Raw genomic sequence first — 24,803 nt, 5'->3', positions numbered from 1 at the left:
GGGCCAACCACTGAAAAGGCCCGGTCGCTCCGACTTCACTTTGTTTTAGCAACTTGGACCTGGAACTGGCTCTCAGACCTCAGCGAAAGCACGGGAATGTAATGGACAATGAAGTCTGTGATGTATGCAGGCGCCAGTCCATGCAAAGCTTTATAAACAAACAGCAAAATTTTAAAATCAAGTATGTAGAAGGAGAACTGCTAGGCTAAGAGCTAACTAAGCAAGTCGTTCAGCAGTTCGTATGTGTCTGTAAAGTTAATAAAGCCAGTTAACAAAACAAAGGGTGAATAGTTCATGACAATGACCAACCCTGCAGCAAACAAAACTCTCACACATTGGAGGCATTTCTTATGCCCATGAAAATCGTTGACTAACGTAAAATGACTAATCTCTAAATTCAATTCCATTTCAATTTATTTAATTTATATAGTGCCAAATTACAACAAAGCTGCCTCAAGGTGATTCACACAAGCAAGGTCCAACCTTACCAACCCCTAGAGCAAGCACACAGGCGACAGTGACCCTCTGCTTAGGCCATTCTAACAGTTACAAGGTTTTACAAAGCTTTACAAAGGTGAAGAAACAGAAATCAGGAAAACAAAACAATATGACATAATAACAAAAGAATATATAGATATTTGATGAGAAGTCTATGCAGGCAGTTATGGCACATGCAAGGGGTTATCCAGCAGTCCTCATGCTGTCATTGGGCCTGGTCCGTGGCAATGTCCATTCCAAAGACAAGAAAAAGCTCTGTGGCCCACAGACTTCTTATTCACTCTAGGGACACAAAGTAGTCCTGCGCCCTGAGAACACAGGTACACCGGTACGTAGGGTTTGATTAGGTCAGCTAAGTAGAGAGGTACTAGCACATGAATATTTTTATAGATTAATAGCAGAATCTTAAAATCTGATCTCACAGGAACAGGAAGCCAGTGAAGAGAGGCCAAAATGGGTGTAATGTCGTCAACCTTTCTGCTTCCTGTCAAGAGTCTGGCAGCAGCATTTTGAACCAATTAGAAACCCCTAATGCTGGACTGCAGTAAACCAGAAAATAGAACATTACAGTCGTCCAATCTAGAAGAAACAAATGCATGAATCGGAGTCTCAGCATCAGCAACAGACAGGATGGGACCTCGTCCCACCCTGTCGTAATATCCAGTGCTCGTAAAACCTCTAATGTGTAGGTCAAAGGACAACATAGGATCAAAAATTACCCCAAGGTTCCTCACTTTGTCAGTGTGATGTATGACACACAAGCCTAGGCTAAGCATTAGCTGATCAAACTGATGCCGATGTCTCGCTCAATCAAGAACAATCATTTCGGTCTTGTCCAAGTTTAAAATTAAGAAATTCCTGGACATCCAGCTTCTACAAGTTTAGTTATCGATATGAAATGGTGATTAGATGGATTACGTTGGGGGACTAACCCTAGTTGACTAAGTAAGTTTAGTGGACTTAAAGATTAGACCACTTTATGAAACCAAGCCCTGGATTTTGTTTTGTTTGATCTGCAAACAGAGAGAGAGAGAGAGAGAGAGAGAGAGAGAGAGAGAGAGAGAGAGAGAGAGCAATAACCAAGCACACCAAACATTAAATCACATCACAGACTGAGGAGAAATTCATGATCTGGGCCAAAACTCATTCATGGGCATACACTCTAGTAGTCATTGGGATGTGTTGTTTATTTTAATTTTTTAAAATCAACAAGCAACACACACGCTTGTAATCTTGAAATAAGTATATATAGTATACTTATTTCAAGACTACAGTCTCTATTATAATCAAAATCTGCTATATGTATAAAACTGACAAAATATGTTACTTGTTTTGGAACACTTGGTATTTCACACATTTTCATTTAAAATTTCAGTGACTTGGAAATATTCATGTATCCATCCTGACTTATTTGAAGAAAACTGGAAATAAAACTGATCATTTACATATATATATATATATATATATATATATATATATATATATATATATACACACGAGGTCTGTCAATAAAGTATAGGTCCTTTTTATTTTTTTCAAAAACTATATGGATTTCATTCATATGTTTTTATGTCAGACATGCTTGAACCCTCGTGCGCATGCGTGAGTTTTTCCACGCCTGTCGGTGACATCATTCGCCTGTGAGCACTCCTTGTGGGAGGAGTCGTCCAGCCCCTCGTTGGAATTCCTTTGTCTGAGAAGTTGCTGAGAGACTGGCACTGTGCTTGATCAAAATTTTTTCTAAACCTGTGAGGCACATCGAAGTGGACACGGTTCGAACTATTAAGCTGGTTTTCGGTGAAAATTTTAACGGCTGATGAGAGATTTTGAGGTGATACTGTCGCTTTAAGGACTTCCCACGGAGCAGGACGTCACGCAACGCTCCCAGGCGCCGTCGTCAGCCTGTTTCAAGCTGAAAACCTCCACATTTCAGGCTCTATTGATCCAGGACGTTGTGAGAGAACAGAGAAGTTTCAGAAGAAGTCGGTTTCAGCATTTTATCCGGATATTCCACTGTTAAAGGAGATTTTTTTAATGAAAGATGTGCGGACGGATTGGAGCGTCGGCTCGCAGCCGCCGCGACGCTCCGCCACAGGAAAAACACCTCTGTTGGAAGCCTTAAGGACAAGTTGGAGCATGCCCAGCTGTTAAACAATTAAGATACTCACTCCACTGAAAGCCATCAAAAGCCGCCTGGATTTTACAAATGGTTATCAACACGGAGGTGTTTTTCCTGTGCCGCCGCACCGCGCCGGCTGCGTTCCGACGCGCGGACCCGTCCGCACGGACCCGTCCACACGGACCCGTCTGCACGGACCCGTCCGCACGTCTTAAAGCACGTCCTTAAAGCGACAGTTTCACCTCAAAATCTCTCATCAGCCGTTAAGATTTTCACCGAAAACCAGCTTCATTTTTCGAACCGTGTCCACTTCGATGTGCTTCACAGGTTTAGAAAAAATTTTGATCAAACAAAGCGCCAGTCTCTCAGCAACTTCTCAGACAAAGGAATTCCGACGAGGGGCTGGACGACTCCTCCCACAAGGAGTGCTCACAGGTGAATGACGTCACCGACAGGCGTGGAAAAACTCACGCATACGCACGAGGGTTCAAACATGTCTGACATAAAAACATATGAATGAAATCCATATAGTTTTTGAAAAAAATAAAAACGACCTATACTTTATTGACAGCCCTCGTGTGTATATATACATACATATATATATATATATATATATATATATATATACGAGGTCTGTTAGAAAAGTAACAGACCTTTTTATTTTATGCAAAAAATATATGGATCTGATTCATATGTTTTTACGTCAGCCAAGCTTGAACCTTCGTGCGCATGCGTGAGTTTTTTCACGCCTGTCGGTTGCGTCATTCGCCTGTGGGCAGGCTTTGAGTGAGCACTGGTCCACCCCTCTCGTCGTTTTTTCATTGCAAGGAAATGGCGGAATGATTTGGGCTTTGCTCCATCAGAATTTTTTCAGAAACTGTTAGAGACAGGCAGCTGGAAACCATTCGGAAAATTCATTTGGCTTTCGGTGAAAATTTTTTGGGTTTCACAGAGATTAAGGAGTGTTACTACCACTTTAAGGACAGCCCACAATGGCGCATGGCGCGCCGCGCTCCGAGCTGCGATCGACAGGCAGAAACGACCATTTCATTTCTAAACGGATGACCATCGTGTGCAATTTCTCTGGTTATCACAAGAGCTGGACATCAACGATTTTCCGGCAGATTTCACTTTTAACAAGAGATTTTGTCATGGAAAGCCGCGCGGAGGCTTCGCACGTCACGACGGATTCGCTGATGGAGCGAGACAAAGAACACCTCCGTTTTGGAGTGTCTAGGAGTGTCTGTTTATGAGATCTAGGATCTACCATGTACAGATTTTATTTATGTCCAGAGATCAAATATCCAGTGACCAATTTCATATTTATTTACTTTAAGACTCAATAAAATGTTGTTGACATAGAAAACCTGTAAAGGCTACTTTTAGTACACAGAAAATTCAGACACACACAGAGAGAGAGAGAGAGAGAGAGAGTGAGGGAGAGAGAGAGAGAGAGTGAGGGAGAGTGTGCGCGCGAGAGAGAGCGAGCGACCTGCTGTTTCTGTTGTGTTTCTGGATTTCTGAGTTGAGGTTTGATTCCCTGTTCTGAACACACAGGTGCTGTGGGCTGTGTGATCATGTTCTCCAGCTGACGCACTCAGTTTTTGGTTGTGTACAGAAGCGCAGTGTTGCACAGACTTGTGTCCAGCACGCTACGCCAAAGAAAATTAAACGTGTTTAATTTCTTCCATCCTACGCGCATAGCCCTCAACATACTCCTGCGTAGGGAGCAAAAACTCCACGTAGAGCTGCTATAAGTGGGCGTAGAACTGCTCAACTCAGTGTAGACAATACACTGCAATGAGCAGCTCTACGAATACACCAATGTGAAAGGGGCTTTACCAAGGGAAAATTCTAAGAAATGTCTAAGAATTTGAGGAATTCCAAGATTTTTCTTTGAATAACATCACCAGGAGCTATTTTAGCCTTAGGCTGCTTCATGAATATGGGCCCAAGTCTTTAGGTGATGGTGCTTCCTGGCTATACTGTATGGTTGTGAGATTTGGATGCTAACCATTGACCTAAGGTCACGACTTGATCATTTTGGTAGGTACTTGTTCTTTTTGGAGGATCCTTGGATGCTCATGGAATAACTTTTTGTCAAAGGAGTTACTGAGTGAGATACGAATGAAGAATGCTAATTGTTTTGTGACGAAACCTCAGCTGTGACAGTTTGGCCATGCATTGCATTTCTCTGGGCATAATCCATCTTGCAGGGGGGCCATAGTATTGAAGGCCCCTGCAACCAGAAAGCCCATAGGCAACTAGCTGCAGTACATAGTCTTTTGGGAGGTGAGGATGGACTGGTTGTTTCCTGGGTAGTCGCCATCAGGTCCTTGGTGTTGTGCATGCGGAGATGCACACCTCAATTTCAACTTTAGTGAAAATATAGCAACTGTCAAATTAACTTCACTTAATGTACATGAACATTATCATTTGATATTAAAAAGCTGACATTTTAAAAAAAATCTGAATTTCATCTGTTCATCTGTGAAAAACAAAACTGCCATAAAGGGGTGAACAGTGTACAGTGTATTCAGTTTTATGTAAACACTATTTCAATCCAAGCATTGAACTCAGTGACAGAAACAACTTTGTAATGCTTGAGAACTGACTTCAAATGGAGCAAGAAGGGTGGGTCCCCTTATCTAAACCACACACTGACAGTGTAAAGAAAAATGAGCCACTAAAACTACAGCAAGAGAAAGAAGGCGAGAAGACATGCCCCAAACATTTTCTGTACCATCAGGACAGGATCATTTTATTTGGGAATGTGGAGGTGTGGTCCATGAGCTTCATCATGTGGATGTTTGAATAACTATTTACAGTCATGTCAGTGGGAAGCAGCAGAGGGAGGGGCAACAAAATGTCAGTCATAAAAAACAAAACAAGATTTTTCAGGCAAACACGAGAAAACCCTCACACACCCAGATATCAAACAACAACCGGACACAAGTGGTTGAGGTGCAACGTTTTAGTAAGAGAAGAAAACGTGTTGCTCTGTGCTTCCAGAGGAATGGATACAACAGACAGCCCAACAACTCAGCACCGGTGAGAAGTTTCAATCAAAATAATTGTTTTCATCATGACTGATAATAAATGTATGCCCTGTTTGGCAATAACAATGAGATCTAAGGCCAGTATGAAGGGCTTTGTCACTCTTTCACTCAACATTTATATTTGCAGACATACGTTTACATAGACCATAGCTGAAAACTTTAAAACTGTGTTTTTCCCTACTGCATATATATTCTATTCTATCACACACTGTATGCATAAAGTCAGAATATCTGCTATATTTTCAGGAACATAAGTTGCACTGGAGTATAAGTTGCACCTGTCTAAAAATGCACCATGAAGAGAAAAATATTTGTCACATTTATTTTTGAAATGTGATGGTACTGCTTCATGCAACAAGAAGCAAAATTAATGTAATCAGTATATGATTTATTTATAACACAAATACCACGTTAGGGAGCACAAGCTAATGAGCAAATTAATGTAATTGTACCAGTCACAAAACATGAGTAAACAGCTCTTTTGGTCACTGAACAGATGATCATATGTGAGGAAATCATTCAGTGTAATTAAAGGTTTGAAAACTCTGTGCATTATGTATTTATAATGCAAGCACTAAGAGCTAATTGTTATTGCAACAAACACAAAATGTGAATAAATGACTTCATTTGACCATTGAACAAAAGACCTTATGTGAGGTAAATGTAGAATATAATTAAAGATTTGAAACTCAACACAGTATTTATTTACAGCACAAATACTACTTTACTCAGCAGAAGCTATGAGCTAATCTATATTATAATCACCAAGTGGCCTCTGTGTGTGTGCATGTGTATGGCTTCGATCACGCAAAAACCAGGGAGAGCTGACATTTGCGGTTTGGTATGCTTGTGTATTTTGGTTCAAGGATGAACGCTGTGAAAACCAATTTTTAGAGAAATTAGCAATTTTAGCTAACCAGTAAACAATTCATTCAATTCATTAATTCATTCATTTTGCTGCAATGCACCATGGGACTTTGGGTTTTGAATGTTGTTATTGTGGTTTATGTTAGTTTAACAGTGTTTCTGCTAGTGTTGATTTATTGTGTTTTGTAGTTCAGTTGGTTTAGTCAGTTTAGTTAAGTCTCATGTTGCTGTTACCATGAGTGACTTAAGTTGCATATTGGTACCATGAGTGAAATGTGTAGTGTTTTTAATGTCTTCTGCCACGTCTTTGTTTGTCAAATTAAAAGCACCTGCTTACAGCAACTGTCCATGCGTGTGTGCATGCAACTTCGATCTCAGAAAAACTGTGGGGTGCTGACATTTGCCGTTTGGTATGCTTATGAATTTTTGGTCAAGGATGAATCCTGTGAAAATGGAATGTTGATAGGGCTAATATTTTTGGAGAAGCTATGGATATTAGTTAACAACACTGAACAATGAATGTTGCTAACTACACAGGCCAGTCCAGCAGGAGGCAGTACACTCACAGAAATATTTAACCCTAACTTTTAAGATTTATGTAATTTTATTACATGACAAATTCCCATTTACTTTTTAAAAATAATTTTAATACAAACCTACCAAATAAGCCTTACATGATGCATATCATATCATAATAATTATGTTACCTATACAAGACAAATGGCATAGGTAACATAATTATGCAATTCAAACAATATACTTTATATATTTTAAATAAATTCTGTCATTATTATTGATTTAGAGTAATTATATTTTATTAATACTAAATACATAAAGCTGAGGATTATGCATTTCAAATAAATAGGATTTATTACAATAATGAATATACATGTAAGGTTTATTTGGTAGGTTTGTATTAAAATTATCTAAAAAAGTAAATGGGAATTTGTCATGTAATAAAATTAAATAAATCTTAAAAGTTAGGGTTAAATATTTCTGTGAGTGTAAGTCATCTTTATATTAAAAGTGTGCTTGTGGTGAGTGATTATATTTAGTAAGTTCAATGTAACTACATAATAGAATTGGAAATACATTAAAACTACATGGAAATACAAGAAAATGAAAACACTTATTTCCATTGTGGTCCATTTAAAAAATCAAATAACAATATAGAAGTAAAAATAAAATAATAATATTAATAATAGCAAGAACCTAAGCAATTTAGAAATACACTGAAGCCCCTTTCACACCAGGCCTGCTTAGAGTTGCATTGTGCTGCGCTTCTAGTACACATGAATGGCTGTGTAAGTTGCGCGCAGGGTAAAAACCTTGCGTGCACAGGGGAAAAGCCTGGCTCCATCACACTATTTTTACAGACTGCCTGGTTACACAGATGGATTTGATACATTGGAAAACATCAGAATACATTATTTCCAGGAGTTAGTGAACTTTATTTTACGTGTCACAATCGTGAGAGAATTTATGAAGGTAAAAACTGCAGCCGGCGGTTGTGCAATCCGTCCATGAGGAGTATATGGTGGACATGTCCTCTTGCTGGCGATTGGTCCATGAGCATGAGTTAATTGGACTTTATTTAATGTACCACAATTGTGAGAGAACTTGAGGAGGTGAAAGCACAGCGGAGCTACAGTCAGCGGTCGCACACGTGATCTGCAGTTTGAGTGGACGGGGACATGTCCTCTCACTGATGATATGCCCGTGAGGAGTCCACATGGATATGGAGATGTCCTCTCGCTGCCAATCTGTCCATGAGGAGTTTGTGAATGTGGAAGCTTGGTCAGCCCGCCTCTTCTGTGGTTTTGACGCTTCACAGCCAGCAAAGTCCCGTGCGATGAAGAAAATCTAGCAATGGGGGTATGTACTGCTAAAAAACCAAAAAGGATTTTTTGCCTTGGCATAGGATTGTGTACAGTTGCGGAGGCTTACTGTACAGTAGCGCAGTGTTATGTAGATTTACATACACTATCAGAGTGTTATATAGACTTACGTGGAACACTGCGTCTGTGTCCTACACCAAAAGTCTGCGAAAACAATTAAATTTCGCGGACCCCTTGGCATTCCTTTGCATCCTTCAGCATATTATATAGCCCATGTAGGGCTGCATAAACTCAGCGTAGTCAGTACGTGGCATTATGCAACTCTATTTTGACTAGGTGTGAAAGGGGCTTAAGACAGTTAACATTAAAAAATTACATCATTAACAAGAAATAAAAGCGTTGAGTTCCTCTTCAACAAAATGTTGAGGTCTAAGGTTCTAAAATCATTCATGACTCACACGCCATTCCAACTCATTATATAAGCTTTGCTTAATTTATTGGCACCCTTAAAAAATGTCAGCTACCTATTTTATAAATACTACCCGTGGATACAGACGGACAACACGCTAGTTAATGTTAATGTTGTAACAAGTGCCAAACGTGAGTAAATGGCTTCTTTTGTCCATTGACCAGATGATAATATGACATTTTCTTCCCAGATGCGGTTTTTGATGTGGGCAAAGGGGGCAGCTGCCTGGGGCACATTTTTTTTCATGACACACAGGGGGTGGCACAAACACTTAAAAATAATAATAATAATCACCACCTGCACCGCAAAGCGGTGATCATATCACTGTGTGGGGAATTAGCAAATTGGTGCTCCCTCTGTGCAGCTGTAGGTGCCCCTGCTTGCTGAGCTGCACAGAACAGAACCAGTGTAAAAGGTTCGGCAGTTCTTTTCTGTGGTTGTCACCTGGGATAGGCACTCTGCTCCGCTTTGACTTCGGATGGAGCAGCCTGCAGTGATCCTGTTTCTCTGCTGTTTCGCTCAGCAGGATCATGCTGTCTGGTGGCAAAGTCCATTTAGGATACAGCACAGAACCAGAACTCTGCCCCCACAACAGGTGTTTGAAAGCGAACAGATAGATTGTAAGAACGGGTTTGAATTTCACCAGAGAGGACAAAGTGCCCACTCATGGGAAAAAAAAAAGTTTGCAGAAGAGCCAGCTTATTGAGGGGTTAGAAATTGAGCTGCGTTGCAACAACAACGAGATTACTTGAATCTGACCTTGTTTTTTGTGTGCCTGCGTAATGCAGTATACACTTTAACAAATTACAAGATATATGTACTTAACCCTCTGGGGTCCAAGGGCATTTTTTGGACAGTTCACTCGCCTGGCATAAATGTTTTATTATTGCTGTTAACAGCTCTCCCTGTGTCCCACAGTCAGGTTTTATGTCTCTTTATTTCAGAACAACCTGTACTTTCAAAATCTATATGCTTTTGTTGTGTTTTATAAGTGTAATAAAGGTTTACAATTAGAAATAAGAAAGGATAAAGTAAAGCGGGAAATAATTTTCCACACAGCAAACTACAATACAACTGTTTTGACACTTTATAAAGGAAATCTGAGGTCATGTGTGAAAGACTGTACAACAAAAAGGTTCAAACAATAAACACAAATGCACATTTTGAACAATATATACAAAATGGTCTATGCGTTTTGTTTGTCTTGGAGTGTTGTGTGCTAAAGCAGCTTTCATTCACACTTTGGCCCACTATGGCTCTTTACAGTCTGAGGAGCGGCGCCTCCCCCTCACTCCATTGATATGGTAAACAAGTGCTTTACACTGAGAAAGCAACAGAGTTATGCAGTAACATTCACATGCAAACTAGTGGAGCAGTCCTGATACAGTAGTTACACACTTTTTGTTTGAGCACGTGAGATTGTCATCAGAGGCTCTCCGTCTGCTCCGTCTGCTTTCACTGATCGCTGTGCGTAATGGCGCAATGGAGCACCCAGGGGGCTATTCAAACGGGCCAACTAGTAACATATCACTCCTGAAAACAATCCTTGGCTTTTCATGTGAGGTAAATCTGCCCTACGATTGGATTTTGGAAAACCATGTGAAGGTGAGCCAATTCCGATTGGACACTCACATTGCGCACGTCATCACACAGCTTCTGTGAGGAGCACAAAGATGGCCGACAGCTGGCTCTGGTAGTCTGACTTCTGTCTTGACTCTTGTAGAGTCAAGAGTCGAGCAACCCGGTCGAAGATTCAAGCTTCTCTACTATGGAAAACATCTGGACAGCTGAGAGCCTTCACAGAAACATCACTGGTGATGTGACTGATGTGAGATCAGATAATGGTCACTTACAAACAGGAAAAAACTAAACAAAAGATTCAGGAACAAATATCACAAGGACTCAGAAATAGACGGACTGTCATCAGAAACTGTAATGATGAAACCAGGGCCAGAAGGAAAGTCAGCACTGCAGAATCACTGGCATGTACAACAGGCGTCTGTCTTCATATGTCAGCAATGTCACAGAGAATGTAAATCTAAGATTGATCCACACAGTCAAACAAGATGATCCTTCTGGTGCTACACCATATTCAATATGACTGACGGTTGACAACAGATATAAATAAGTAAAGTGGTGAGACACTTAAAAATGCAGAAGTGTTTTAGGTGGTTTTACAAACATCAAGCTAAATATTTAAATGTTGAGACAAATATGCACCTTAATAAAAGAGCTAATCATTCCTTCCTAAAAGACAGATTAATAAAGCATCTAATGACACACATTTAGCATGTGAGGGCATGCTTATTCAAATTTACAGTTCCCCACCCGGAACTCGAACGTTCTTTGAATGTTCATTCAACATTTGCATGAAAACATTCACAAACATGGCATGAACATTGCACGAACATCATATGAACAAAGAATGAGGACAGGTAATGTTTGCATGCAAACATTCAATGAACATTATACAAACATTCACAAATGTTCACAAACATCATATGAACAGTTGCAGCAGAACATTAAATGAACATTTGTAGAATGTTCGAATGCGAACATTACCTGTCCTTACTTATTCTTTGTTCATATGATGTTTGAGCAATGTTCTTGCTCAGTTACCTAGCTACAATTTTTGTGATTGCTCCTATTGAGAACTAAATAATTAAGTAAAACAAACTTTATAAATGTTTTAAAATTCAATAGGTTTTATTCCAATAGTGACTTGCAATGTGGAATTCACATATAAAAGCAATAATGCAGAAACCTTTGAAATCACTTAATTGGTAACAGATTAAATGATGGAATTCATCTTTACAGAATTAAACATCATTGCTCAAAAACCACATAAAATGAAAAATGTTCAACTTTACAAAAGATTTCTTAAGCGGTAAACCACAGACACTACTCCAAAAAATGTTCAGACATAATAAGACCTAGGACTGCAAGCAGTCATATACAGGCCCTTGTTCCGCGCGGCCGCCTTCCCAGGCCAGTGGGTGCCCTTGTGACCACATGTGGGCATGTGCATGCAGGGGCAACTACTCATCACACAGTTAAAATTTTTAACAAATCACACAATGCATCAAGGAGTTATGACATGTTGATTGTTCATACACTAGGGGGCGCCCAGTGTACAAACAGAGGGACCGGGTGTGTTCAGGGGCCAACCGTCATCATACATGTGAAATTTCAAGTCAATCAGGCAAAGCATGAAGGAGTTATCATGAGTTGATGTTCCATGGCAAAGGGTCAAAAATGGTGGCACCATAGCGTCCACACCCTTCAACATAGAGAAAAGCTTTCGATAACTTTTGGTCAGTATCATCTCTGGATGCTGTCAAAGAAATTTGAAGTGCATTGGACAAAATCCCTAGGAGGAGTTCGTTCAAATACAACATGTGGAAATCATGCCAAAATGCCAAGAAAATTCAAAATGGCCGACTTCCTGTTTGTATGTGTACCAATTTTCATCTCCCTACTCCAAAAAAAACCCCTGTGCTGAGGGGTTTTTGAAAGTTTCAAGGGGGCGCTATCGAGGCATTTTGCCCCGCCCATGGGCGACGCCCCTATGAATTGTAAGAGGTTGTCGTGCTCAACCTGTGTATCAATTTTCATGATGATGTGACCAAATTAAAGCCGTCAAAAGGAAGAACGTAATTTTATGGCGAATGGGCAATATTCGGCACACTGCCACACGGACGCCGTTACTCATAACTTCACGGCGTTCATCGCCTACGTTCACCAACTTGTTCTGCATGTTTTAGAAGTGGAATGAAGTTGATTAAGTATGTGACATCAGGACCTCTTAAAGTAAAAATAGGACATTTCCCGCCACCACCGGGGGCGCTATGGCGGAGGTGGGAACGTAAGATATGTAGACATTCAGGGTGGAGCCCTCATCATGTCCAGCAAGTTTGAAGGATCTACGATGAAGTATGTGGGTGTGACAGCCGTTCAAAGTGAAATGGCGTGCTCCCAAAAGCTCGCCAAAGTTTGACGACCCCTAGCAGCCATGCCTTTTGACTTAATTAGAATCTTTTGATCACTTTTGATCACCATTATGTTGTGATGATGTTGACCAAATTTGAAGACGATCGGATGAAATCCCTAGGACAAGTTCGTTCAAATGTAAGTAGTGGAAATGGCCAAAAAATGGCAAAAATTTGCTCAAAATCGAAACTTAAAATCAAAATGGCCAACTTCCTGTCAATATTTCACCATGACAGTAAGAGACTTTTTTGTGCGTCCTGGCATGGTACATATGTGTACCGAATTTTGTGAGGCTACGACGAAAAAAGCCCAATGCGGTAGAATCTTTTGATAACTTTTGATCATCATTGTGTTGTGATGATGTTGACCAAATTTGAAGACGATCGGATGAAATCCCTAGGACGAGTTAGTTCAAATGTAAGTAGTGGAAATGGCCAAAAATGGCAAAAATGTGCTCAAAATCGAAACAAAATCAAAATGGCGACTTCCTGTTGATATTTCAACATGACAGTAAGAGACTTTTTTGTGTGTCTTGGCATGGTACATATGTGTACCGAATTTCGTGAGGCTATGATGAAAAAAGCCCAATGCGGAGGGGTTTTTGAAAATTTCTAGGGGGCGCTATTTCGCGATTTCGCTGCGACCATGTGCAGCGCCCCTAAAATATTGAATTTTGGATCCGGCCGGATGACTTCGGAAAGTTTGGTGAGTTTTTGAGCACGGGAACAGGCCGAAATTTTGATTTCAAGAGTGAGAATAAGAATAATAATAATAATAATAATAATAATAAACAGCGCAATTACAATAGGGTCCTCGTAGGACGTTGCCTACTCGGGCCCTAATAAATCTTCTAGAAATAATAATGAAACCTAAAAAAAATTCATCTACTGATCTACATACAACTGATAATACATATTTTAGGAGCAAAAATAAATTCAACTTAAACATAAATCACTGCTTGAAACAAAAACTACAACAATCTTTTAGACATCTACATACAATTAATAAAACATCATATTTAAGAGCAAAACTGTGGACAGCTTTAACACAAACACATTACTATCAATAAATTCCCTGAGAAAATTCCTATGAAAAAATATTCTAAGTTTTTAATCACATAGATTTGAAGACTCAGTATGACATTAGTCAGATACGACAATGCAACTGAACACACACATCATTTTTAAGAGCGAAACTGAACAGTTTAACACAAACATATTACAATCAATAAATTTCCTGAGGAAATTCATACAGTAGTGTTCAGAATAATAGTAGTGCTATGTGACTAAAAAGATTAGAAGATTAAAAGATCCAGGTTTTGAGTATATTTCTTATTGTTACATGGGAAACAAGGTACCAGTAGATTCAGTAGAGCCTCACAAATCCAACAAGACCAAGCATTCATGGATACACACTCTTAAGGCTATGAAATCGGGCTATTAGTACAAAAAAGTAGAAAAGGGGGTGTTCACAATAATAGTAGTGTGGCATTCAGTCAGTGAGTTCCTCAATTTTGTGGAAAAACAGGTGTGAAGCAGGTGTCCCCTATGTAAGAGTGAAGCCAGCACCTGTTGAACATGCATGTCTCTTTGAAAGCCTGAGGACAATGGGATGTTCAAGACATTGTTCAGAAGAACAGCGTAGTTTGATTAAAAAGTTGATTGGAGAGGGGAAAACTTATACGCAGGTGCAAAAAATTATAGGCTGTTCATCTACAATGATCTCCAAGGCTAAAATGGACAAAAAAAACAGAGACACGTGGAAGAAAACGGAAAACAACCATCAAAATGGATAGAAGAATAACCAGAATGGTAAAGGCTCACCCATTGATCAGCTCCAGGATGAGCAAAGACAGTCTGGAGTTACCTGTAAGTGCTGTGACAGAAGACGCCTGTGTGAAGCTAATTTATTTGCAAGAATCCCCCACAAAGTCCCTCTGTTAAATAAAAGACGTGCAGAAGAGGTTACAATTTGTCAAAGAACACATCAACTGGCCTAAAGAGAAATGGAGGAATATTTTGTGGACTGACGAGAGTAAAATTGTTCTTTTTGGGTCCAAGGGCCACAGACAGTTTGTGAGACAACCCCCAAACTCTAAATTCAAGCCAGAGTTCACAGTGAAGACAGTGAAGCATGGTGGTGCAAGCATCATGATATGGGCATGTTTCTCCTACTATGGTGTTGGGCCTATATATCGCATACCAGGTATCATCGATCAGTTTGGATATGTCAAAATACTTGAAGAGGTCATGTTGCCTTATGCTGAAGAGGACATGCCCTTGAAATGGATGTTTCAACAAGACAATGAGCCAAAGCACACTAGTAAACGGGCAAAATCTTGGTTCCAAACCAACAAAATTAATGCCTCGCAGATGTGAAGAAATCATGAAAACTCTGGTTATACAACTAAATACTAGTTTAGTGATTCACAGGATTGCTAAAAAAAGCAGTTTGAACATAATAGTTTTGAGTTTGTAGCGTCAACAGCAGTTGCTACTATTATTGTGAACACCCCCTTTTCTACTTTTTTTTACTAATAGCCCAATTTCATAGCCTTAAGAGTGTGCATATCATGAATGCTTGGTCTTGTTGGATTTGTGAGAATCTACTGAATCTACTGGTACCTTGTTTCCCATGTAACAATAAGAAATATACTCAAAACCTGGATTAATCTTTTTAGTCACATAGCACTACTATTATTCTGAACACTACTGTATGATGAAAAAAATATACAAAATAATACAAAATTATTCATTTAAATTAATGTTTGATCCCCAGAGAAAAGGTTTCTCTGGAAGTAAAATTAAATTTATCAAAAAAATTTGATGTACAATGCAAATTAAATGCTGCTGCTAATCTGCCCATAAGCTTTGATATTATAGAATATAAACACCCTCATATAATATAAAATACCCTCAGCCGTATGAGCAGTCTTCTTAATAATTACTTAATTGGTATCCCAGTGCTAAGTGTAAAATATATATGTATACAGGTGGGGCCAAACGTTAACATACCCTGGCAGAAGTTTAGTTTTTTTGGCCATTTTTCAGAGAATATGAACGATAACACAAAAACTTTTTTTTTTTTCACTCAAGGTTAGTGGTTGGGTGAAGCCATTTATTGGCAAACAACAGTGTTTACTCTTTTCAAATCATAATGACAACACAAACTACCCAAATGAACCTGAGCAAAAGTTTGCATACCCCTGTTCTTAATACCATGTACTGCCACCTTTAACATCAGTGACAGCTTGGAGTCTTTTGTGGTAGTTGTGGACGAGGCTCTCTGATGGTAAAGCTGCCACTGAATGTTTTGTACTTTATTTACATCAGTTCTGAAGAAATACAAACAATATGGCACTCTTTGAGTGTAGACCGTTCTCAAAAACTGAGTGACTGTGCACGAAGAAGAAGAGTGAGGAAAGCCACCAAGACACCCAGACAACCCAGAAGAAGTTATAGGCTTACGTGGCTGTGATTGGAGAAATTATGCACTGTGCAAGCTTTGCATTTTGTGTCACCAGTTATCCATCTTCATGATGAAGTGGTACAGAGGAGAATTTTCTTAAAAAGAAGACCTGAAAGTTTAGCTACAAACTGCCAGAAGGGAGATCTGAGATGCAAGCCTGGATATGATCTGTTTTGGTGAAAGAAAATCCTTCTCTGCTCTACTCCACTATGAAGCCAAGAGTAGTGATGCAAAATGCAAAGCTTGCACTGTGCACAATTTCTCCAATCACAGCCACATAAGCCCATAACGTCTCCTGAGTTGTCTGGGTGTCTTGGTGGCTTTTCCTTGTAAATCACTCCAGAGGTGTTTATCAGGTTGTGAAAACAGCGGTTTCAGTTTTCGAAGTGTTTTCAGTAGCTTTTACATAATATATGATGGGCATGTTAGATTTACACAGAAATTAAGCTGTTTTGGAGCGGATTCTGCCATGTTGGATTCGCAGCCAGAGAGAGACCAGACGTCACGGTGGCAAAACTTTATTAAAGTGAAGAGGATCTAACAAACAGAAAACACATTAACTCACTTCTTCGAGTGACTTTACTGGAAGGCCCATTACTTCCAGGCACTGCTTGTAATTGGTTCTAGCCCACATTTCTGTTTTAGAGCTGGACATACTTCAGATAATCGTCTCAGCAGCGTCCACATTGTTCTCTCTCCTGGTATGTCTCGGAACCAACACTTTCAGGGATGGTCCAAGAATGCAGTGCATCAACTTTGCTATTCAGCTGTTTGATACTGCGAATGATGTCATTCTGCTTCTCCTGGAACACAAAATGTATATATATCCATATGTTACAACCTTAATACAGATGTTCTCACTTTACATTAAATCCTAATGGTTCACAAATGATTAAACCAATGCTGTTGACCTTTCATCATGAGCATCGACAAATCTGTGAATGAACAGTGATGAAAGTGAGAAAGGCCCTGGCGTGGTCTGGTGGTTGTCCCCCAGAAAAATGTGAAATCTCAAATGCATTCTGGTGCTTTCTCAGGTCTATTTACCCACCAGAAAAATCTCCAAAAAATTAATTTTTTTGTTGGGACAGATCACTTTTTCCACCCCAGATAAGGTGGTAAACCTCAGTAGTACAGCATAGAAGTCCTTATGTTTCAAGTGTATGGTACCATAGACAGTACACACACACACTATTGTAAATGAAACATTATGCAAGGGACATAGAAATTGAGTTTTTATAAAAGGAATTCTGTAACTTTATATCAGCAATAAATAAACATGTTTATTAAGTAACGGCCTGTAAATTATTTCTTTTAGGAAGGAAAGTTAGTATATACAACTTCATTACTGGCAGATTTTACTGTATTTTCAAATTATATCCCAAATAGAACAGAATATTTCTTGCCAGAAATATTTGAATATTTTGCTTGCTGAATGTGAATTTTAGAATCTACTGGCACAAGACACTGTACAATCTTATTTAACCATTATAGTACAGACCTCTGGATATGGATCGGGCTGATGTGAATCAAATGCAGGCACGTACGCGCTCAACCAACTGGTCGGATGGAGGATTCACTGATTTAACAACTCTTAAGGCAGCAGGCACGGTTGCTGTTGGGGGGTGGGGTGGGTGACAATAATCCGAAAATCTTATCATAAACTTATATTCATAAAGTCTCTTTCTGGGCACTGACATTACTTAAACTTTAATTGCATCAACACCTAATAATACACAGAGTATATATTTTAGTCATGGTCATAAAAAGTTATGTATATTTTAAATTTAGCCTTTATTTAACCAAGTTAGTCCCATTGAGATCGAGACCTCTTTTATAAGAGACCTGGACAATTAGAAAGTTTCCAATTCACCCAACCTGCATGTCCTTGGAAGTGGGATGCCCACACACACCTTATTGACACCTTTATAGGCTTCTGGCTTAATATCAGAATAGATAAAACATGGACAAAATATTAATTAGGCCTATGCCTCTCTGTCGCGAACATTAGCTCTGTGCTAGTCAAAAACCTGCTGGTTTGGTTCCCATTAGTCTATGTCTGGCATAATCAAGCTTCAAGCAATTTCTGTCATTTCTGGCTAAAATGGGTTTGTGCTCACATCAGGTTCTGTTACCTTAAAGTGTCTTTTGATATTCACAGCATCGTGATCATGGTAGAAAAGGCCAGCCATTTGAAGCTAGCTGCTAACTCATGGTAGCTTTGTGGTGGTTCTGTGTGATTAATCCCAGTCGACGGGCCTCCAGCGTTAGTCTCCTCTTCTGCTCAGTGGTCTCTTAATCGTAATATAGAGACTGAACAGGCAAATTAACTTCTGGAACATAAACTTTTATTCGCCAAAAGAGAATGGCGAGCATGCACGCTGTTAGTCAGCTAAGTCTTCTTCTTCTCTTTTGTTAAACAGCGGATTTTAACCCAACTTGGTGCACTACTGCCACCAACTCTTTGGTGAGAAGCACTGCAAGCAACTGTGAAGTAGCTGCAGCACATTGTTAATAAAATAAGCTAATAGCAAATAGATCTATGTAAACAGACCACTTTAAATAAAATTAATTCATTTGAATTGTATCCTCTGATAATGTTGGTCAGACTTTTTTAAAAAATAAAACACTATAGAGTTTCAGATATTTATTACAGTCGTTTTGTGAGAGCGTTTCTCTGAGCTGATAAACCTGCACCTCTGCCTTTACCTTTAACCACGAAGGAACCAAACACTTATGCTAGAAATTTAACTTAATTGGCAATAATTGAATGTATAATGTGATTACAGGAAATAATACACAATGATCACTGATGCTTTTTTTTTTTTTCCAGAATGAGAATGTTGCATTTTACATGCAGAAATTATTGTATCCAGGTGTTACAAATATATTGTGTACAATGTACGTTTTACCCTGGATAATTATAATATCATGCCTCACTGCAAACATGAATTGAGCAGCTGAAATTAAAGGAATCAGAATGCAAGTAATATGTTGTTATGGTAACAATTCCGACCAAACACTGTTCGACTGTGACATGAAGTCATCTTCAAATGAGGCCTGAGCTAAACAGTAAACCCTGGACAAATTTTCATTCTGGAAATGTGAAATCTAGTTGATATTCTACTGTAACGTGTGTGACTGTTATATTCATCTCATGTTCAGCATGTTTGTTTAAAAACATGTCTGATAATATTTGAACTGCAAGTTGTGAAGTGACCGGTAAAAAATATTATTTGTCTATGAGCTGTTTTATTTAAATGTCAATGCTTCCTGCTCATGCATGCTGAAAACATTATTTTTTAAATCAATTTTTAATACCTTTAATGTATTTTTCCTTATTTACAAAAATGTTAAAGATAATATGCTTTTATAAAATTCAGCAAAATGTGTGTAACTCAGGTCTGTGGGTCTTCTGGATAATAAGGTGCCATTGCAATCTGTTTCCATAAAAAACAGATTTTTGGTAGCTGACAATCACAATCTGTAGTGACTTAAATTATTTTGCAAAAATTAATATTCCAATTAACAGATTGCATGTTTATGCAATTTGCCCCAAGAAATGTTTCTTAGTTAGCTCTGCCAGTTTATCACAGTAATCTTGAAATTATATATTCAGTAGGCCTGAATAAATCCTAAATTGACAAATTCTTGGTTACCATGGTAGAGTGCTTCAATTATTTCCTATTGTTCATTCTACCTATGTTTGCATACATAATTTAAATGGAGCCCAACATTAACTTTCTGTAGGCAGTAAATATTTATTGTTTTCCTGTAATAATGATATGAAATTTTGCAAAATTTTAGAATATATATACTTTTATTTAGAGGCAAGCGTTACACATACAACATGAACTTTATGTGAATGTTCGCAAACACACTGAACATTAACCATACATTCTATGAACATTTGATTGATTTTTGCAAATGTTTGCTTACGTTTGTCTAATGTTCTCTTCCATGCAAACAGTAGACAAACATTGCAAACATTATATGAACGTTTGCAAACTTGCTGAACAGTAAATGAACATTCTATGAACGTTCAGTTGATGTTTGCAAATTTTCGCTTCCATACAACCATTAGACAAACATCACAAACATTACATGAACGTTTGCAAACTTGTTGAACAGTAAACAAACGTTCTATGAACATTTGATTGATGTTCGCAAATGTTCGCTTCCAGTTGGGTAAGAGTCATATTGTAGCCTGCAGTCTTTTGATGTCAATTTCAGTTGCAATTTCAGGGGCACTTCTAAAATATTTATAATTATTTTAATTATAAATAAATATTTTTGTAATAATAAAATAAGAAAAAATGGCTGTTTGTGCAAAATTTTGGCTGTTTTTTTTTTTTTTTTTTTTTTTGGTTGGGGGGGTGGCGCTCAGAGGGAGTCTCGCCTGGGGAGCAATTCATTGTAGAACCACCACTGTTTCTACCACAAATGTATATAACCTGAACTGGGGATTGTTTTGATGAATAAAATGGGTACAGTCTAAAAATGTCTACAACCCCAATTCTAATGAAGTTGGGACGTTGTGTGAAATGTAAATAAAAACAGAATATGGGAGAGGACGGCCCCTATGGCAATGTCGGAAGCATCCACCTTGACCATGAACTGTCAGGCAGGATCTGAAAGGAGTAGCACAGGTGGCAGTGAAGAGATTCTTTTGCATCCCAAATGCCTTGTTCACAGTGAAACAACCTATGAGAAGAGGTAAGATTATGTAGCGGAGAAGCCACTGAAGTAAAGTTCAGGAATCATGTGCAATCTGTGTAATGCTGTCCCTGCTGCCAATGCCTCATACACCTGTTGATACAACTATTTGCGCACACAAGCGCCTGAAAAACACGGCAGGTGCTGGCCAAATTCCACAAACACCCAACACCACTTGTATGGCACTTAGAAAATGTGTGGCCATTAGCACTTTTGGTACGACAACAGACTGCAGACAACCACTGTCGTACTGCTGCGAAATTTGACTAAGTTCCCCACAAGTGTGACTTTGCAAACACACACACACTGACACGTGGGTGTGTGCGCTCCACTCATGGGAGGCATTGCTTCTGACAGAAGCAGCTGTGGTGATCTGTCATTCTGGACATTCCAGCTAGATAACACCTACTGTGTTTGGACAGTCATGGACTAAAAACTGTCCACTGTGAGGTGTGTGTGTATCTGATTGCTGTATTTACATGGACATAAATAAAAACATATATTGCCGTAGTGGTGACAAGTTGCAGCATGTGAGCTCACGTACAGAGCGGACACTGACAGCCCCCCAGGTTGAAATGGACCATCAGATCAGAACACGCAGCGGGTGATCTGACCGTCACATCACCCACGTGAGCTCTGTACCACATGATGCGGTGTCTGTGCTGTGGCGCGCCGTCCACAAGACACGCTTGTCAGGCAGAACACACATGGCCAACTGGACGCACCTGACTAGTAGATGTGGACATGATCAGAGCACAGTGTTTATCATTCATGTCATAGCATGACTGTATGTCTGTGACCATGGGTCATCACCAGAGGAACAGACGGATCATACAACCCCTGGCAAAAATTATGGAATCACCGGCCTCGGAGGATGTTCATTCAGTTGTTTAATTTTGTAGAAAAAAGCAGATCACAGACATGACACAAAACTAAAGTCATTTCAAATGGCAACTTTCTGGCTTTAAGAAACACTATAAGAAATCAAGAAAAAAGATTGTGGCAGTCAGTAATGGTTACTTTTTTAGACCAAGCAGAGGAAAAAAATATGGAATCACTCAATTCTGAGGAAAAAATTATGGAATCACCCTGTAATTTTCATCCCCAAAACTAACACCTGCATCATATCAGATCTGCTCGTTAGTCTGCATCTAAAAAGGAGTGAACACACCTTGGAGAGCTGTTGCACCAAGAATCATGGCTCCAACACGAGATATGTCAATTGAAACAAAGGAGAGGATTATCAAACTCTTAAAAGAGAGTAAATCATCATGCAATGCTGCAAAAGATGTTGGTTGTTCACAGTCAGCTGTGTCTAAACTCTGGACCAAATACAAACAACATGAGAAGGTTGTTAAAGGCAAACACACTGGTAGACCAAGGAAGACATCAAAGCGTCAAGACAGAAAACTTAAAGCAGTATGTCTCAAAAATCGAAAAATGCACAACAAAACAAATGAGGAACGAATGGGAGGAAACTGGAGTCAACGTCTGTGACCGAACTGTAAGAAACCGCGTAATGGAAATGGGATTTACATACAGAAAAGCTAAACGAAAGCCATCATTAACACCTAAACAGAAAAAAAACAAGGTTACAATGGGCTAAGGAAAAGCAATCGTGGACTGTGGATGACTGGATGAAAGTCATATTCAGTGCATTGGGCAAGGTGATGATGCTGGAACTTTTGTTTGGTGCCGTTCCAGTGAGATTTATAAAGATGACTGCCTGAAGAGAACATGTAAATTTCCACAGTCATTGATGATATGGAGCTGCATGTCAGGTAAAGGCACTGGGGAGATGGCTGTCATTACATCATCAATAAATGCACAAGTTTACGTTGATATTTTGGACAATTGAAAGGATGTTTGGGGATGATGAAATCATTTTTCAAGATGATAATGCATCTTGCCATAGAGCAAAAACTGCGAAAACATTCCTTGAAAGAAGACACGTAGGGTCAATGTCATGGCATAGGGTCAATGTCAACGAGCAGATCTGATTTGATGCAGGTGTTAGTTTTGAGGATAAAAATTTACAGGGTGATTCCATAATTTTTTCCTCAGAATTGAGTGATTCCATATTTTTTTCCTCTGCTTGGTCTAAAAAAGTAACCGTTACTGACTGCCATAATATTTTTTTCTTGATTTCTTATAGTGTTTCTTAAAGCCAGAAAGTTGCCATTTGAAATGACTTTAGTTTTGTGTCATGTCTGTGATCTGCTTTTTTTTTTACAAAATTAAACAACTGAATGAACATCCTCCGAGGCCGGTGATTCCATAATTTTTGCCAGGGGTTGTATTTGTATTGGCCATTTGTTAAATGCGGTGTTTCTATATGGTGTGGGATTTAATATTTTTTTGTAAAACTTCCATGTCCTTCCTAATATGAGTCAGCTTCCCGCAGTATTCAAAGAACAGCTGCGTAGTTCAGTGGTAAAGTCTCTGACTGGGAATCAGAGGTTTTGAAAGGCACGAGTTTGCGTCCCGGGTGGTGTGTCTTTTTCTTTTTTTATTATTTCACATATAGGTGGCCCGATGTGGTTCCACACGTACTAGCTGTTTTTTATTTCTTCCACATAAGTGGGGCCACGTGGTGCACCTGGCACTGTTCCTGCTCGACGGACACCTATGCGTGCAAGAACTCTCGCACTGGGTTCGTGCACGCCTGCCCATTGGAGTGATATTACATGCGTTAATTTTGAACTGTTTTGTGCAGTTTCGCCATTTTCATCCAAACACCATCCAAACATCGCACTATGTGTGAAGGGGCCATTATGAATCTCCTGTTGAAGTTAGCAAACCATAGAAACCTTTGGACCTCTTTCCAGGTGCGGGGTGTGGCCCAATCTGCCACAACTACCAACTTGTCTGGATCCATTTTGACCTCCCTCTCAGCTAATACAAATCCCAGGAAGGACACAGAGGACTTGTGAAATGTTTCTCCACCTTGATGTACAACTGGTTATAGAGTAACCTTTACACTACTGTATGGTCATGTTGAGAGTGAGTTTCCTCATTGGGGGAGAAAATCTGGGTGTTATCCAAGTAAACAAAGACAAACTTATTCAAGAATTCATGTAGGACAACATTGGCTAGGTTTTGAAAAACTGCAGGAGCATTAGTTAGACCAAAGCACATTACCAAATACTCATAATGTCCGGAGGGCATATTAAACGGCATGTTCCATTCATCCCCCTCCCGTATTCTTACTAAATGATAAGCACTACGCAAATTCAGCTCTGTGAATACTCTTGCCCCATGTAACAATTTGAATGTAGAGGCTATTAGAGGTTGTGTTGTCTGAGCCAGGGGTGCTGTTGTGAAAGTGTAGTGACATGGACCCACAACAGGGGGCGCAAATGAACGGTCAATAGATGAGCCAAAAACGTAACAATTTAATGTTGTGAAGGTGCACAACGAATATACAGACAATCTCAGAATCTGATAACAGTCAATCCACAAAGGTGACGTGTGGGCAGGCTCGAGGATAGAAGACGTCTGTCCTGAGAAGAGCCGGAACCACACGATTTCCGCCACCACCGAACCTGGTGAATTTTGGAGCCGCCAAGTCCTGAATTCCCAGGTGATCACCGTCCCCGACTGTCGGATCTGGTACTGCTGGCGAAGAGCAAAGACAGTCAAGTGTGGGTGTGTGTACATCCCGTAACAACAACGGTGGGAATGCCACCTCCACCTTTAACACACACTCGTGCAGCGTCTGTTTAACCACTTATCTGACGGGACGTTAGGACGAAACAGTCGCGACCCACGCCGGTCCT

General features: G+C 39.5%; 1 protein-coding gene across 1 annotated transcript in view; it reads left to right on the top strand.

Annotated features, from left to right (window-relative positions):
• The first annotated feature begins 5,559 nt into the window (after window positions 1-5,559).
• Window positions 5,560-24,803, top strand: part of fer1l6 (fer-1 like family member 6) — a 656,531-nt gene continuing 637,287 nt past the window's right edge. Inside the window, exon 1 of the mRNA XM_034186126.1 lies at window positions 5,560-5,668. Within this exon, the coding sequence (XP_034042017.1) occupies window positions 5,634-5,668 (35 nt within the window). The 5' untranslated portion in view covers window positions 5,560-5,633. The remainder of the gene's footprint in view (window positions 5,669-24,803) is intronic.

The sequence above is a fragment of the Thalassophryne amazonica genome, chromosome 14, assembly GCF_902500255.1.
Source record: "Thalassophryne amazonica chromosome 14, fThaAma1.1, whole genome shotgun sequence".
NCBI classification, from domain to species: Eukaryota; Metazoa; Chordata; class Actinopteri; order Batrachoidiformes; family Batrachoididae; genus Thalassophryne; species Thalassophryne amazonica.
This window is presented reverse-complemented; position numbering and strand designations above follow the sequence as displayed.